This window comes from Besnoitia besnoiti, chromosome VIII (genome assembly GCF_002563875.1).
Source record: "Besnoitia besnoiti strain Bb-Ger1 chromosome VIII, whole genome shotgun sequence".
NCBI lineage: Eukaryota > Apicomplexa > Conoidasida > Eucoccidiorida > Sarcocystidae > Besnoitia > Besnoitia besnoiti.
Window position 1 is genome coordinate 2,156,127 of NC_042363.1, and position 17,458 is coordinate 2,173,584.

At 60.3% G+C, this 17,458-nt stretch overlaps 1 protein-coding gene across 1 annotated transcript; it reads left to right on the forward strand.

The window, feature by feature from the left end:
* Positions 1-848: 848 nt before the first annotated feature.
* Positions 849-14,481, forward strand: BESB_084250 (chromodomain helicase DNA binding protein CHD1/SWI2/SNF2; the record flags this gene model as incomplete). Its single annotated transcript, XM_029366775.1, has 19 exons — positions 849-1,877; positions 2,006-3,473; positions 3,878-3,975; positions 4,660-4,808; positions 5,170-6,850; positions 7,056-7,212; positions 7,573-7,733; positions 8,310-8,958; positions 9,320-9,491; positions 9,868-10,157; positions 10,516-11,008; positions 11,201-11,207; positions 11,391-11,519; positions 11,942-12,222; positions 12,274-12,487; positions 12,637-12,685; positions 12,836-13,029; positions 13,280-13,374; positions 13,644-14,481. The coding sequence occupies 19 exons, from the start codon at positions 849-851 to the stop codon at positions 14,479-14,481; spliced, it is 8,154 nt and encodes a 2,717-aa protein (XP_029217235.1).
* Between the last annotated feature and the right edge of the window lie 2,977 nt (positions 14,482-17,458).

A 17,458-nucleotide genomic window follows, 5' to 3' on the forward strand; every position in this document is an offset into this window, starting at 1 on the left:
TGGCCTTAGTTTAAGTCTGATTTTTCTCGGGTAATCTCGTTCCGCTCTTTTTTGGCTGAAGGGCAACCGCTGAAACTCGTTCTTTCACTTGCCTCAACGGCCTCCTCTGCGGCACTGAAGGCTCGTTGGCGATGCTAGGCTGTTGTTGCCGTGTTGGTAGGCCTTGGAGACGACCTTTTTTTCCGAGCGAATTCCCTCGGAACACCAGATGACAAAAGGGCCACCTTTCTCCCTGTTCTTTTGTCATTTACCCGCTGTCGTCGCTTGCCAAATTCGTTTCCACCAACGACGTTCTGGAGCGGAGAGCCTCAAACTCTCTGCGCACCTCCAAGGTCCGGCGGCCTGGCGTTTTCTTTAACTTTCCTTTTTTTGTGCGCGTTGTCTCCCGCGCCGCCGCGCCTTCCAGTTCCCTGTCCGTTACCCGTCCGTTGCGTACGTGCCAGGGAGAGCGCCGACGGCGTCGCGTGCGGCTTCTTCAGAAATCCCCCCTCGCGTATCTTGCTTGAACCGTGGCGCTGTGAGGGTGCCGCCCCCTAACGGGTCATTCGGTCGCCGGATTCTTTGTCTCTCCTCCTTCCTGGCGTTCGTCTGCCGCTGCTGCGACAGGAAAGCGACGCACCGCGCCTCGCCTCTGGCCTGACCGTTGCCTCGCACCATCCTCTCTCAGTTCGCCTCCTGCTGAACAGCACTCGGGGGTGCTGCTCCGTGGGGGATCGCAGCCGCCCCCTGGAGCCCTGAGGCCGCGGACTGAAGGACCTGGTAGCTGGCGTGGCTTTCCAGCTCAAGTTCTGCGTCGTCGGGGGCTTGGTGCTGGCGAGTCGCGTGCTTCTGTCTCGCGCCTGAGAGAGATGGAGGAGCACCCTCGCTCCTCCTGCGTTGCAGACACCCCTTGGCTAAAAAAGCATGCTTCTTTTCTAGAGTCCTCGTCTTGTCAACCGCAAGGAGAGCTTGAGAACCCGGGGGCCGTTGGTCAGGTGGCCTTCGCAGCCTCGTCGCTGCCCGCTGCGGCGCCCACGCACCCTCCACCTTTTGCCGCGGCTTCCCCAGGCGCTCCTGCGCCTTCTGCGAGTCTGCCTCACGGGGGCGCGGTCCACGGTGAGTCAGGCGTCGCGGCGCGGGCTGCAGGCCGTCCAGCCGCTGCTCGTGATGCCGAGTCCCTGCAGTTCCTTCACATGAAGTGTGTCTCGCAGCAGAATGCATCACCTTTTGAGCACTCCAAGATGCAGCCTGTGGTCGCGCATGCCAGTACGTCGGGGAATGGAGGAGTGGAGTCGGCGCCCTCGTCCAGTGGAGGCGGCGGTGTAGGCGGAGCGCCCAAGTCTGAGGAGCCGCTTGCAGCCCAGCAGCAACAACTGCTGCTCCAGCAGCGTCATCAGTTACTTCTTCAGCAGCGCGTTCAGCAGGATCACATGCAGCACCAGCTTCAGCACCTGCACCAGCAGCAGCAGCGGCTGGAGATGGCCGCAGCGGCGGCGGCGGCTCAACACGGGTCGGGGCGCGGCTCCCCACCTCATTTCTCGTCTTGGCCTCTCTCCCAGACGGACCGCAGCGTGTACGCCGGGGGCCCTGGAGCTGTGGACGCGATGCGCGCAGCTCCAGTCCCGTCTGGATCGCCTCCCCCCGGGTGCTTCAACTCCTCTCGGGCGCCTGCAGCAGCGAGCCCTCCGTGGCAAGGCGCGCACTTTTTGCCCTCGCAGCCGATGTCGCAGACAGCGCCGCACCATCCCACCGGCCTTCCAAGTCCCGTGACGCAGCCCGGAGCCTCGACCTCCGCCGGCGGCAGTCTGGCGACGCCCGCCGAGGCTGCCGCCTGCGGGACAGGAGCGAAGAGCCTGCAGGGCGGGGGGGTAGCCTCGGAGTCGAAGGCAGCACCGGGTGTGCGACAGGAGAAAGGGACATGAGCAGCGGCCCAGGCAGTTCAGACAGCAGCGGCCAGGGCTCCTCCGACGAGGAGGAGTCTGGAAGGCGCCCGTTGCAGCAGCCGCTGTCCGGGGCTGCGCCTCAGGGCGATCTCGCAGCCGCGTCGCTGGGTGCGCCTTGTCGCAGCAGCGGATCTCTGCAGCTGGGAGGTGCTTCGGGGCGGGGCGGAGGGGCGCCGCCGCCGCAGCTGCCTGCGACTGGAGACGGCCGCAGCGCCGCAGGCTCTGTGGCGCTTCCTCAGCAGAGCTCGGGAGACGAAACTCATCCCGGCTGTGGAGGAGACGGCGGCGACGCAGCCGCCCTTGCAGCGGCGATGCACCGTCAGAGGCAGCTCCTGCACCACCAGCAGCTCTTGCACTTCCAGCAGGCGGCGCTGGCGCAGCAGCATGCCCACGCTGCCGGCGGCGGCGCGGTGCCTCCGCCCCAGCGCGGCCCTGCGGGAGCGCCCAACGGCGTCGGACCTGCGCTGGGAGGATTTTTCGCCGCGGGCGGACCCGTGGGCGCGGGTGGCGCGCAGGGACTGAGCGCGGGCGGTGGCGCCGGCGCGGGCGCCTTCAGTTCACCCGCAGCGAACCCCCTGCTGTTCCAGCAGCAGTTGCTGCAGCGGCAGCTTCTCCAGCAGCAACAGCTGCTGCAGCAGCAGCAACTCGAGCAGTTGGGGCAGCAGAGCCCGTTCTTGAATCCGCAGCAGCTTCTCCAGCTCCAGCAGCTGCACCAACGCCAAAACATCTATCTGCGCCATCTGCAGCAGCAGTACCAGACGTCTTCTGCGGCCAACTACGCAGCGACGCCGCCGTCGACCCCGTACGGCTTCTCGTCGAACGCCGTCGCGCTGCCGACCGCAGCGGCTGCGGCAGCGGCTGCGGCTCTCGCAGCCTCCGCCGCGAAGGCCACGGGCCCCTCAGCGCCCAGCGCTGGGGGGGCGGTGCCTGCCGCGCCGGCTCATTCGAGGAGGTCGGCGGCGGCGGCAGCGGCGGCGCGGATGCGGGAGTTCGCAGCTGCGGAAAACGCAGCGACGGATGAAGAGTTTTTTGACGCAGTGGGGGGCGGCGGGCCGCGGAGGAGTCAGCCCAAGCGCGGCGCGGAGGCGTGTGTGGGAGCGGCGCCGCGACCAGGAGGAGTAGGCAGCAGCGCGAGCTCGAGTCGCCAGCGGCGGTCGCGGCAGCAGGGCGGGGCTACGAAGAACGACGACGACGGGTACTACTACGCGTCGCACTCCATCGCGCGGCAGACGGGAGGCGGTCTGGGCGGCGGGGCTGTAGAGGGAGGCGCGGAGGGCAGCGGCATTCAGTTGCGCCAGCGGCGCGCGACGGCGCGCTCCACGAGATATGCAGAGATGCTGGGCGAAGACGACGAGGACGACGAAGAGTACCCGGAAGAGGACGACGATGACGACGACGAAGACAGCGCCAGAAAGCGAAGAAACCAGCAGCGAGCGGCGGCGGCGAGTCGGCGCGCGCAGCAGCTTCAACAGGGCGCGGACGCTTCCCAGCAGCAACAGCAGCAGTCCGGAGGCGTCGACAGAGTCCTCGACAGCAGAGTCAGAGACGATGGTGAGGTGCCCTGCATGCCGGCGAACGAGGTCCCTAAAAGGAGTAGCCGCAGCGGCCACAGGGGCGCGTCTTTTGTTTGTGTCGCGAATCCGAGACGCGCTGACAGTTGAAGGAGCAGACGCTGGCGCGACATTGTCACGTGGAGGCCTCGGCTTCCACAGAGCCTCCAGAAAGGAGTCGTGCTCAAGAGGAGCCTGCGCGTCGTGTCGCGGGAGGCCATCTCTTCTCGCTTCCCAGCCGGCGCAGCTCTCAGAGGCCGCTGACTCCACACTTGCGCCTAGTTGCAGACAGCCGTGACTCTGGCAGCAAGGAAGCTGCCAGGCGAAACCCTGACTACCTTGGCTTTACCTGCTGTGCAGTGGGATGATAGAACGCTTGTATTCGCATGCTTTTCTGCGCGTCAGGTGTAGAAGAATTCTTTATCAAATGGCTCGGGCGGTCTCACCTGCACAATTCCTGGATGACGTATGAAGAGCTCATGCCCCGTCTAGGCATCAAAAAGGTAAATTCCTGCGAAAAAAACGCAACAGGACACTTTTCGCGTGGAACAGGCTGCTCATTCCGTGTGCAGGAAAACATTCTTGAAACCAGCGTGGTGCTAATCCTAGCCTCGTTCTTGCTGAGTGAAGCAGACTCAGCAGCACGACTATACTTATTTGTATATATTTGCGTATACATATATATATATATATATATATGCCCGAGTTCGGGTTTAGGTTTTTAGGGTTATTGTGGTGCATGCAACCGACAAGAAGTTGTCGAGCCGACGATATCTTAGCAAAGCAGCATGAGCATGATTCTCCGCTGCAGTGGATCGCTCGGTTTAGAGTCCTTTGCCCGCCCGCCCCCCCGTCAGTGCCCTGTTTTATCGTTCGAAGTCCTCTCAACACTCGGGAAGTACTAGTGATGACATGCGAGGTCCGGGGGGGCTGCTTCGCGCTTCACTCCAGTGGGGGTAGAGGTCCGCGAAGGCGCACGTGTGTCAGGATTGGCGCGTCAGTGTTGAATACCTGCGATGATTGTCATGTACTCCTCGCGTCGCCTGTTTACGGCCTTTCGACGCCCGAATCCGTGGAGAGACAGGGGCACTCTGCGCTGCAGTGCGGGCGGCGCGGCTTTCCATCTACCCGTTTCTCGCTGTGGGCGATTGCCTAGGTTGTGGGCTTTTCTCTCTTCTTTTCCGCAGGTCGACAACTTCATCAAGCGCCGAGAGAAGAGACTGCAGGCCGCGCAGTGGATGACGCCGGACGAGTTGGAGCAGCAAGAGATCGAGTTGCAAATGCAGCGCCAGATGGATGAGGATGCGCTCATCGCCGAGCGACTGCTGTGCAAATGGTAAGTGAAGTGCGCGCGTGTCGGGACCCAGGTCGCGGTATCGTCTCCTCGCTCCCCACACGAGGCTCCTGTCGCTGCAGGCGCACGTCAGAAAGATCCTGTGGGATTCGATGCATACGTACATATAGGTGTGCATCTTTGATGTCTCTCTAATTTGTATATGTGTGCGGACACGTTCACAGCGAGTCGGTGGTGTCGCCTTCTGGCTTCTGAGAGCGTAACCGTTCCGCTGGGTTTTGTGAGAGTTTCGTCTCCGCTGCGGGCGCGGTCTTTCGTGTGCGACGTCCTGCGTCGGCTCTCCGTCGCCGTTTCTCCTGCATGCAGCGGCAGCTTTTTCTGCTTTTGTGGGTGGGGGCTGCAGGCAAGATCCGGCGACGGGCGAGTGGCTCTACATCGTCAAGTGGCGCTCCTGCCCGTACGACCAGTGCACGCAGGAGACTGAGAAGGCGCTGATGGAGCACAACTTTGGGCATTTGATCGAGGAGCTCGACGCGCGGACTGAGCGCATCAACCGCAAAGTCACGGTTTCTATGCAGCCCGGCGCCTTCCGCCCCATCACCGCGACCCCGTTCGACCCGTACTTGGAGACCCCCTTCTACATGCGCAGCGAAGTCGCGCGCGACGCCGACAGCGTGGGCGACGAGGGCGACGAAGAGGACGGTCAGGATGACAAAGGCCAGAAGGCCGGCAAGGCTGAGGGCGAAGACGCGAAGCTGGAGGCGCAGCAGGGAACCAATGGAGCCCAGATTAAGGGAGAAGACGCGGCGAAGGCAGAAGAGGGCGGCGGAGGCGAGGGTCTTTTGAAGGTCGAGCAGAAGCACGAGGCCGTCAAGCTCGAGGGGGAGGGAGGAGGCGCGGCCGCGGCTGGGGAAGGCGGGGTGAAACCAGAGCTCGCGTCGGCGTCTTTGGCGTCGGCAGCAAAGGCAGGGAAGAAGCAGCAAGTCCTGCGCGACTACCAGATGTTTGGCGTCAACTGGATCCTGTCGCGGTTGAAGCGAGGCGTCTCGGTTCTGCTCGCCGACGAGATGGGGCTGGGCAAGACAGTTCAGACTGTAGGCGTGACGGGTCACCTACTGTTCCGCGAGCATTTGCTGAAGCCAATTTTGATTTTTGCGCCGCAGTCGACGATTGACAACTGGATGCGCGAGTTCCAGCGGTGGCTGCCGCAGGCGAACGCGGTCTGCTTCCACGGCAACGCGTCGGCGCGTGAGATCATCAAGAACTACGAGCTGCAGCGCGTGAGTCAGCAGCGGCCGTATCCGCCAGTCTTCAAGTTCGACGTCTGCGTCACGACGCCGAGCATTTTGAACTGCGCAACCGACGCCGAGTACCTGAAGCGCATTCACTGGGGGCTGCTGGTCGTCGACGAAGCGCACCAGTTGAAAAACATCAACAGCAAGCGCTTCATCGAGCTCTCGCTCTTTCTCGTGGATCACAAACTCTTCCTCTCGGGCACGCCACTGCACAACAACTTGGAGGAGCTGTGGAACCTGCTGCATTTTCTGAACCCGAACATTCACCGCGACTGCGCAGAGTTCAAGGCGCGGTATCACTTGGTGGAGAACCACGCGGAAGTGGGCGAGCAGAAGACCGCCCAGCTGGCCGCGCTGCAGCAGGAGCTGAACGGCTTCATTCTTCGCCGCGTGAAGAAAGACGTCGAGAAAAGCATGCCGAAGAAGGTGGAGAGCATTCTGCGCGTCGAAATGTCGCCGCTGCAACTCAAGTTCTATCGCTTGATCCTCACCAAGAACTTTGACTTGCTCGCCAAGAAGGGGGGCGGAAACCGCAGCTCGCTTCAAAACATCTGCATGGAACTAAAAAAAGTCTGCAATCACCCCTTTCTCTGCCAGTCGCCGGATGACGAAGAAGACGGCGAAGAATGGAGAAGACTCCTAGTCGACGGCAGCGCGAAAATGGGCCTACTCGACAAACTTCTCAAACGCCTCAAAGAGAAGGGTCACCGCGTCCTCATCTTCTCTCAAATGGTCAAGATGCTGAATCTCCTTGCAGAATTCCTCAAAATGCGCGGCTACAAGCATCAGGTACGCAGCGGAAGAACGCCTCGAACGGGTCGCGCGCCGCAACGAACGCGCACGCGTTCTTTGCGGAGTGTGCTCACGGGGGGGGAAAATGGAGGGGGGAGGTGGAGGGAGAGAGAGAGAGAGAGGCGTGGAGTTTTGCGAGGGAGAGGGATGAGTGTTCCTTCGCTTCCTGACGCCCGTTTTCTTGTCCGGTCTGTCTCTCCAGCGCCTGGACGGCACGATGGCGAAGGAGGTCCGGCGAAAAGCTATGGAGCACTTCAACGCCAAAAACAGCGAAGATTTCTGCTTTCTCCTCTCGACGAAGGCTGGAGGCCTCGGAATCAACCTGACCAGCGCAGACACCGTCATCATCTTCGATTCCGGTACGCCACCCCTCTCTCTCCTCCCTGCCTGTCGCTAGGATGCGAAAGCCGCACTCGCCAAGTGTCAGCGTGTCGAGAGGGCCTCGCAAGCTGGACTGGCTTCAAATAGAACCCTACAGACCCCCTTCGCTCATCCACCCATACATACACATATATATGTATATGTGCATACATATATACGTATATGTATGTCTAAATATATGCATTATCGTACACAGGTATGCGATTTTGCAGTTCAGGTTCGATGGTGGTGCCGAGCACGCGCTTGCGTGTGTATTCTGCGCCTCTGCGTTGTTGTTTCGCGCTGGTGTCTCCACCACACATGCCGTCGGCCTGCGGGTTTGTGGGACGGTGCTCCAGACTGGAATCCGCAGAACGACCTCCAGGCGGAGGCGCGAGCGCACCGCATCGGGCAGACGCGCACGGTGCAGATTTACCGGCTGGTCACGAAGGACTCGATTGAGCAGACGATTTTGGAGCGAGCCAAAGCGAAGATGGTGCTTGATACTCTCGTCGTCCAGGTGGGTGGCGCACTGCGAAGTCGCGGGGGCGGCTAAAAACTGAGTCGCGTCGAGTCAGACACAGGGACCGCCGGGCGGCGGCGTCGTTGATTACTCGAGGGGGGGAGAGGGCGGGGGGACACACGCAGCGAAAGCGAGCGGGATAGCGAGGCAGCGGAAAAAGGCAAGGAAGTGCAACGAGCGGGAAAGGAAACCGGGCGGAGGGGGGGAGCGTGAGGGAGAGGAAGCTGCCGATGACGGCGGCGGGGAGGGGACAACGTGCAGGAAGAGGCCTTGGCACCGTGAACAGATGAATCTTCCACGGGACAACTGCAGGAAGCACACATGTGGGAGCTGATGGAACAGATGTTTGCAGTCAGTTCTGTCGACAGCGGGCTTTAGTCCGTCTGCTGGGGTTGGCTGTCGCCTGCTTCGTGCGGTCCTCTGTCTCCAGGTAGACGTTTGGCGACTTGTGCGAATTTGCGTCGCATGGGGGTCGTTTGCTGGATATGCATGCGTCGAGCAAGCGTCCTGCATGAAGTTGTCATGCGCGTCTTCCCTCTCCCCGCGTCCTTCCACGTGTCTGTCTTCCGTCAGGGCCTGAATCAACGGAGCTTGGAAGGGGGGGCGGGCGGCCTGGGCGCGGGCGGTTTGACTCGCGACGACTTGTCGCGGATTCTCAAGTTCGGTGCGTCGAAGCTGTGGAAGCAGAGTCAGCCGAAGGGCTGCGAGGGCGCCGCGAACGCGGGCGAGGGCGACGAAGAGAAGGGCGAGGCGGAGAACGGCGTGGAGAAGGAGCAGAAGGAAGTCGATCTCGACTTGATTCTGGCTGAGGCAGAAGTGACGGTCACGGAGGCCGGGGCTGGCGGCGGACAGGGCGGCCTCGCCGACAGCCTTCTGAGCAGCTACCAGAACATCCAGGAGTTCAAGTACGAGCCGACGGCGACCAAGTCGAGCAAAGGAGGTGGTGGTCGCCGCGGCGGCGCAGCGGCCTCCTGGGTCGCGGGGGACGACGACGCGGAAGCCATGAACGACGCGGAGTTCTGGCAAAAGTGCATCCCGCAGGAAGACCGCCTCAAGGTGAAGAAAAACAAGGAAGAAGAACTAATCGTCTACGGGAAACGCAAGACACGAAACAACCTCTTCGGGGGCCAACTCCTCGCCGGAGACGCGTTCGCGCCCGGAGCCGAATTCGGCGCGGGTGCCTTCGAAAGGAGCAAGAGAGGCGCAAGAGAGCTTACTCAGGGTAGGGCAAAAGCTCGTGTGGGAACGGAGAAAAGACGCTCGGGGAAGGGAGACTTCAGCCAAACTCTCTAGCTCATTGTGTACCCAGGCACAAGCACGTCGCTCCCCTTGGCGCAGCGCACCCGCGGCGGGTTGCCCACAGGCCTAGATAGATAGGTATAGCTGCTTGTATACAGCTGGGTCGCGTCGTTTGGGCGGTTTCTTGTTCTGCGTGTTTTGACTTACCCGAGTGTCTCTTCCCTTCGTCGGGCCTGCGCTCGCATGGCTCGCCTCCGTTCGCCGGTGCGCCTGCGTTCTGTTGAGGCGCAGAAGGCACTTTGCAGTTTCGAAGAGAGTCTGTGTGCTTCTCCCCCCCTCCGCAGACGACGTCTCAGACGTCTCCGGCTCGGGGCTGCTGGGCGCCGCGGCGTCTTTCCAGGGACTCGGCCGCGACGGAGGACTAGGCTCCGGCGCGCGCGGCAGAGGCCGCGGCTCGCGCCTCAGGCTGGTCAGCCCGACGAGTCTGACAGACAAAGAGCTGCACCGCCTATACCGGTACGGGGACTGTTGCAGACGCGAGCCATCAGCGCACATATGACTGACGTATTTACGAGCGCCGTCTGTGCGATGAACGGGCGCTGATAGGGGGGGGACATGCGAGTGCGTGGCGATCTGCGAATTCCATCCCGTAGGTCTACTCCTTCGTAGCACGTTGCCCTCACTCTTGTTTTTGTCCTAGTGTGAGTGGGGAGGGGGAAGGGGAGGAAGGCGAGAGTCGGCCGCGGGTCTGCCTATGCTCTCTTGGATTCGATCGAGGTGACGGGTTGGCTGGGGTGGCGCTTGGACCTAGTTTTTTTTCTATTTCGAGGAATCAGTGAGGCATTTTTGAGAGAGGCAGGGGTGGTTGTTTTCTGTCTTCGCCTTTGTTCAGCGCAATGCTCAAGTACGGGTCGCCCTCTGTCCGCGCCGACGACATCATTTTTGACGCGCGCTTGGATCGCGTGGAGAAGCAGGTGGTGTTGAGCACTAGTCAGCACATCATGTCGCTCTGCCAGCAGCGCCTCCAAGAGGAGGTCGTCAAGCAGCAGGCAGGCCGGGGGGCGGGTCGGCGGCACCGCGGTGCGGGCGCAGAGGGCGGCGGCGAGGAAGACGACGAGGCGCGAGGCGAAGGCGCTGACGAAGACGGCGACGACGGCGAGGAGAAGGGAGCTGCGAAGGAAGGTAAACTCCACGGCCAAGCAGCCACTGCTTGAAAGACATGAACGGCAAGGAAACCGGCGTCCCGCGAGAGAAAAACGCAGAGTTGTCGGTCTCCGGGGTTGGCGGCGTGAACAGCAGCGCTGTGTCGAAGAGATCAAATGGATGCTGCCCTGTCGCAAGGCAGTCGAGATTTGCGGCTGTCATCTTGTCGGGGCGCAGCGGCTGTCTCCTCGCTCACCACAGACTGTTAGTACAGTTGTTCGGATGTGCGTGATGTGCTTGGGTGGTGGGCGCCTTTCTAGCGCCCCTGCTGTCGCCTGGGTGTGGCGCGGACTACTGCGTGTGCATGTATTTTCTTCCTCTGCTGGCGCCTGCTCAGGCGGTCGGCGGGAGTCGTCCTACTTTACGCGTTTGGGCGACACGCGCGTGAACGCGTTTGACCTCGTGGAGCGGCAGCACCTGCTTTCGCTTCTGCATCGAGTCTTGTGCGACCAAAATCCGCAAGTGGCTGAGCCCTGGAAGCTCCCCACGGGCCCAAGTCCCCTTCCGCGCGCCGCAGCGACCGCCGCCGCTGCGCCATCGCCCCTCCGCGAGGGCGAAGACGCGGCGAGCGGCGCGAAGCCTGTAGAGGCCAAGGAGCAGCCCGAAGAGGAGAAAAAGGCGGAGGTTGCGGGCGCCGCGGGGGAGAACGAGGCCACCGCGGAGGGCAAGCCCGACGCCGCGCAGAGGGACGAGGAGAAACGCGAAGAAGACACGCGTGGAGGCGACGCCGGAGAGGAAGAAACGAAGGAAGGCGGAGGGGGGGGAGGCACGCTGCGGCGAGAATCGAACGCATCATCCGCGAGGAGATTCATGGGCAGGGCTACATCAAGGTAAGGACAATGGCTAATTCTCCCCACCAACAAGAAAACACATGTGCTGGGGGGCGCGTGGTCGTTTACATCCGCAAGATGCAATGCTAGAGACTGACAGTCGCTCAGTAACTAGCTAAGTGCTTGTGCGATAATTATATCAATGCAGTACCAAGTCCGCGCACGCCTGCTGCGGAACTCGTGGGGTGTCAGGGCTCGAGTGCGGCAAACGAGGCACGCAGACTGAGCGGAGGACTCCGTGTAGAGCGTCCAGGTCTCCAGAGCTGTGGGCTGCCTCAATCGCTTGCAGTTTTTCTCCGTCGCCGGACTCCATAATGAGCACGCTGTTCAGCGGGCGCGCTCAGTGCGAGTGCGGCTGAATTTCTTTCTTCTGCGGTCTCAGCTTGATCTCCCTTCGCGCGTCATGTCGCGACTGAAGAACTGGAGCGCGCGAGATGTGCAGAAGTGGGGTGAGGAGGAGGACCGAAATCTTCTCATTGGAGCCTACAAGTACGGCTTCGGCGCCTGGATGGTGAGCAGAGAAGAGGCAGGGCCGCGGCGGTGGGGCCTTCAAACCGCGGGGAAGCGCGCGAATGTTGCTCTGGGCGCTGAGTTGGCTCATCCGAATGCGCCCACTGCTGGTCCCACAGGAGGCATCGGTTGGCGGCTCGTATGTGTGGATATGCATACATGCATTCATATTCGTATCTGCTCATCTGCATCTGTATGTGAACGTGTATAAAGTGTTGTAGCTATGCATACATGAGTATATTTGCATTTTGCGTAGAACTTCTTGCTCGGTTTTCGCGACTGACCACTGTGGCAAAGAAAGATATCGGTTTTCGGGGTGTGTGTAGCAATCGAGAGTGCGGTAGTCGATTTGAAGGGGGGGGGGGGGGGGCAGTTCAGTTTTTCATTGTGCCCAGTTTTTTCGGATGGCTGTGGGCTGTGCAGGACGTGTGCAACGACCCAAATCTGGAGTTGCCTCAGATTCGGCAGATTAAGTTTGACAAACTTAAGATGCGTGCGCTGCGGACTCTGAAGCTGCTAGAGCAAGAGCTGCAGCAGGAAGCGGGCAAGCGACGGCGGCCGCGGCTGCCGCAGAGAGGGAATCCTGATCGCCACCAGGCGTCGTCTGCGTTGTCAGGGTCTTCTCCGCGAGCCGCGCTGGGCGGCGACGAGGGATCTCCAGAGGGCGGGACGATGAAGTCTGTCTCGGCGGGTGACGAGGGCGCGCTGGCTCTCGAGGCATCGCCCACTCCGCAGGACGCCTTTGCGCTTCAGAGGCCGCAGGCTGGAGAGAAGTGCGACGCAGCAGCGGGCGCTGCCGGCGGCGACGCCCTCGACGCGACAGGCACCGGCATCCGGTTGAATCTGCTGGGCGGAGACGCGCAGGCGAGAAGTCGAGACGATGACGACGACGATGACGACGACGACGACGAGCGACCGAAGAAGAGGACGAAGACCGACAAGGTTGGGCATGCCGCGGGAGGCGACGAGGTACGCAGGGCAAGAGCGAGCTGCACCGTGCAGGGGGGGCAGGGGGGGGGGTTAAGGACCTTTGACTGCGCAGCGGCTTGATTTCGCGTCAGGCGCAGTCCTAATCTGAGGGTTTCATTGGGCTCCTTTCTTCTGTGCTGTGTGTGCAGGATCCTCGGAAGAAGAAAAGGAAAAAATCGAAGGAAATCAACGTTGCGGGTAGGCACAGTTCTTCGCGTCGCGCGTGCGATGTTCCTACGCGGACTGCATTGTGTTCTTAATCGCCCCCTGCGCACCTCGGCGGTCACCGTCTCCTCGCACTTGACTTAGTTCCTCCGTCGCCTCTGTCATGCGCGTGCGGTTTTTCAGTCCTGGCTACGGTTCAAGGGGAAGACCTTCGTCGGGCGTGCAAGAAACTGCTGCGCGACGTGAAAAAGAAGCTGAAAAGTCTGAAAAAACTGAAGAAAGACGGCTCAGGAAGCGAGAACTGTGGTGACGCCGCCACCTGTCCTCCGGCTCCCACACTCGAGAGCCTGCTGCCACTCCTGTTGCCCGTCGGCGAGGTATGCAGCAAAAAAGGATAGGTTGAGGTAGAATTGGGTTCGCGATTGTGGAGCTCCGTGAAGGTTTCAGTTGTATGGAGGGGGGAGGGCTGAGGACTGGCAACAGTTGGGGGATGCCAGCGTGGCTAGAAGGCAATGAGAGGGACAGACGAGGGCAGGGCGACGCGAAAGACTGCGGAAATACGCGCTTGGGGGAGTGGCTCGGTGCTTTCGTAACGTTGACCTGCCGCTTGCGTGTGCTTTTTCGCAGGCAATTCAAGGAGTTCTGCGTAGTCTGAAGGAGCAGGGCCAAACTGAGAGTCTCTGTGCGCACATCGCTGGCGGCTGTTGGCAATACGTTGCTTCGTAAGTCGTGTCTTCAGCTCTTGTCGTCGTTTCGTCTGTGTGAGACTCCAGTCTCTCTCTCCCTCGCGTGTCTTCTGCTTGGGCCGACGTGCAGGCGTGCATACCTTTCGTTAGCCAGACGCCCCTGGGGGGAGCTTAGGCAACTGCCGATAGGGAGGTTTCCATCACGCGTCGTCTGCTTGCGCCGGCCTCGTTTGTGTGTTAGAACGTCTCCCTCTCGTCTTGGCTGCGACAAGTGGGCAGGTCGGTTCGTTTCTGTTTTTCTCCAGGTTGACGGCGTATTCGGCGGCGCAGCTGAGGGAGGCGTATGAGTCGGTCGCGCGAAGCCAGGCGAGTCTGGGCGCCTCGCTGTCTTCCCCGCGAGGAATTGCAGGCAACGCCTCTCCGTCGTGTTCGCTGCAGTCGCGGCTGTCTGTGGCGTTTTCTCTCGCTGGAGAAGGGAGCCAAAGCGAGCTCGTAGCATCCGCGTCTTCGCTGCGACCTCGCTCGCCTTCCTCGCCAGAAAACACAGAGGAGAAAACTCTGGGTTTCTTTGCATCGGCTGCGCCCAGCGAGGCTCCGCGAGGCCAGGCCCCGCGTTCAGAGGAGGGCTGCGCCGCTGCGGAGGCTGAGGCGTCAGCTGCAAGCGGCCTGCATCGACTCGCTTCAGCTCCCCTGGCGGCATCCGCGCTCGAGGGTGCGACGGAGGCTGGAGCTGGCTTCGCGAAGAGCTTCCTCCGCGGCGCGGAGCCCGACGCAGCGGCGAGGGAGATCGCCCACTCGACGTCGGCGTCGTCGTCTGTCTCTGCGGCGTCGCTCCCGCTGGTTTCGCATCCAGGGGTCGGGGGGGAGGCGGACGCAGAGACGGAGGAGGCTGCAGAGGCATCACGTTTCGAGGCGGGTCGCGAAGAAGGCGCAGAGCGAGGGGCGTCTGCAGCCGCCGCACCAAGCCTCTCGGGCATTTTTGTGAGGGAGAGTAGCGACCAGAAAAGCAGCATAGGCACGCTCACGCCTTCGCCAGAAAGGTCGCCAGCCGCGTTCGCTTCGCCGATCTGTGGGAACGCATCCAGTGCGTCGTTCTCCGCAGACCAAGCTGTCGGCAGTGGGGAAGCAGCGGACGCAAGCTAAGTGGAAGAAAAGCGCGTGCGGCTTCGAGACTCGCAGCCAGGAGGCACGAATGGCGCGCGACAAGCGTTCAGAGGTTTCTTCGTGGCAAGGCATCCTAAGCGCGCCGGCAGAGAGAGGAAAGGGACGGGGAAGTCCAGAAGGAGATCTAGAACGCAGCGGAGCGTGGAACCGCGAAATTGACGAAGAGAAGAAGAGCCCCTTGCGGCGCTTAGGGAGGTGATTTCGTTTCGAGCCGTGGGACTCGAGAAATACACGAAGACGGAGGGAGGGGCGAGATTGTTTTATCGTACGAATGAGAGGCGTTGTGAGGAGAACGGAACAGGGACAACAAGGTGCTCAGGAGGCGAGAATCAACGCGAACGCGCGTTTTTTCTCTTTTGTTTCAAGCTGCTCGGGCATGCCGGATGCTTTTTGGCTGATCTGTGGGCATGTGTGCTGTGTGTGCCTCCTTTCCTCCATCGACGGTTTTCGTTTGGTTTCTCTCCCGACTCCGCACACCGCCATCCTGAACGTATGTGTTTGCATCCGTCTCGTTACATGTGGGCAACGCCGTGGCGCGGCTTCGCGTCGCCGGCTGCCCGCGAGCAGGAGCTTTTCGCGGCGTTTCTGGGTAGCCTCAGGGATTCGGTCAACGCGTGTCGCGCGGGAGTTGAAGGAGCAACGGAGTGAGGGAGGGGGGCGCTGAGCTCGAGGTGTGGAGAGGAGCAAAGAGGGATGAGGTAACATGGTGAAGAAAACGAAACTCAGTTGTCAGCAAGAACAACAAGCGGGGGGGAGGGGGGGGGGGGGCGGGGGGGGTAAGAAGGGAGAGGCGGCCAGTGAAGCTTGCTGAAGGCGCAACTTCGCCTTCACGGAGCTCTCTCTTCGACACCAATTTTCCACATGAACGAAGAGATGACGGTCTCGTTTCCTTGCATCGGGGTGCTGCGCCTTACAAGGTGTCTGCTCATCTGGAATTCATTGCAGCGCAGACTGAGGAAGCGCAGTTTTTTTTCCACCGTGGTGACATCGGGAGGTGACAACCAAACTGGTCCTTTTCTCCTTTTTTATCAGAAGAGGCTACATCCAAAGTTTTCCCTGCCGCTGCTCAAGGCAAGGAATGATGAAGCAGAGCGCAACCAGCTGTGCAGAGTCCCGTGTATGTGTGGGCGGTATCGCGCGCATGTTGTGGTGCTGAGGAGAAAAGATGGATGGTTCTTGGCTGTCAAGCCGTTGTTAGAGTTGAGCACGAGGTGAGTGAGGAGGGAAATATCCAGGGAAAAGAGGTATTCACGACACGCACACCATTCACAAGTGGAGAGCTGCATATGCATCGTGTTTACGCGGCTTTCCGTGGTAAATCTGGGAAGAGGCTTTCGTGAGGGATGGACGAGCAAATTCGTCTTAGGGTGTCTGTGTTTCATGGAATGACACATGAGTTTTTGTTCGGGTTGCTGGGCTGCATGGCGCGTCACGAAGTCACCTTTGTGACGACTTCAGGATAAAAAAGACGTCATCCCCAGGTTGGGGGTTTGCGCATCTGCTCGGTTGCTTTCCTTCTTGAGAGTATCTGTACAGTGTTCTTCACCCTCGCGGTGCAGTGACTGGCGTTCCTGCAGTGAGCTGCTTCCACGGGGAATTTTCGAGAATGCAGCCACACAGTGCGCGGTCAAGAGAAGAAAGAAGCTCTTCTTTGTGGCTGACACGGCCGCATTGCACAAGGAGTCCGTTACTACTATACGACTGTCGCTTTATTCCTGCTTTTCCCTTACATGAGGGGTTCTCTCCGATCGCTGCTTCCAGAGTTCTCTCTGAAGTCGACGCTCTCCCAGAAGATGCTTGCTTCCTCAAGGAGAACATTATCTCTTATCTTCGCATCCTTCTTCCGCGATTTCGTTTGCAGTCGATGTCCCTCAACACAGTTGAAGAGATTTCGCATTGTGCAGAACGCAACTGTTTCTTGAACGGAAGAAAGGCACGGAAGTCCAGAATAACGCGGCTGCCGATGTTCTCAACCCGTTTTTTGTTTATTGGAGGGAACAGGCTTTTTGCTCTTTTGTTTTCAATGAATATAAACGCGACAAAGACCTCCAGCCACTCAACGTCCGTCTACAGAACACGAATAGCGTGCTGGAAGCTCTGCTCACGAGGGAGACACAAGAAGGAACCGCCGCAGTTTCGGTAATATATAGCTTTTCGCAGTGGGTTGCTTGTTGCTTGAGAAAGCCGGATGCATGCCTTTCTACCGGTCTCCGAGGCCAGTTTCTGGGCCTCGAGTACTGCTGTGGCCTTTGCATGCGGCCTCGCTAGGCGAAAGAAGCTAGTGGAGGCGTAGCAGACTTTCGTGTGGTACTCCTTCCCCGCGCAGCTGTATTGGCACCAAGAGCATTCGACAAATACCAGGGAGATGAGCTAGTGAGCTCGAATACTGCATTGCCACTCGAGCCACGAGTTTCAGACGCCTGCTAACGTAGCTTGTGCTTCAGGAAAGCAACGCCGGGGTGTGAACGGCCATGGTACACGACTATTTTCACGAATACACTTAGTGGGCAGAAGTGCAGTGATGGGGGTCAACTGCATCGCTGTAGCAAGCGAAAGAATCAGCGTATTCCTCGGCAGCATTCGAGCATTACAAATGCATCGTCTGTAGGCAACGCCAATTCTGCCAGACAAGAAGAGGGTGAACCTACTTACGAGCGTTGTTCAGCAGGGCATAACGCAGTTGAGCGTGCACACACTTGTCAAGGGGAGACTGCAGCGCAGTGCGGTCCTGGGAGGAGAGTGCAGACGTTGGACGGCCAAAACCGAAACGGCATGCTCAGGTTGAGTACTGGAATAACGAGTAGGTAGGAGGAATCAATCCGCCTACTCACCGTCCGCGGCAAAACTCAGTCGCACGACCGCGCAGCTGCGTCCGGAGCTAGTTGGCATCTGTGGGTGTGAATCGCGCATTTTTCTACGATGTCTTAACGGTTAGGGTCTGTTCAGATGTCGTTGT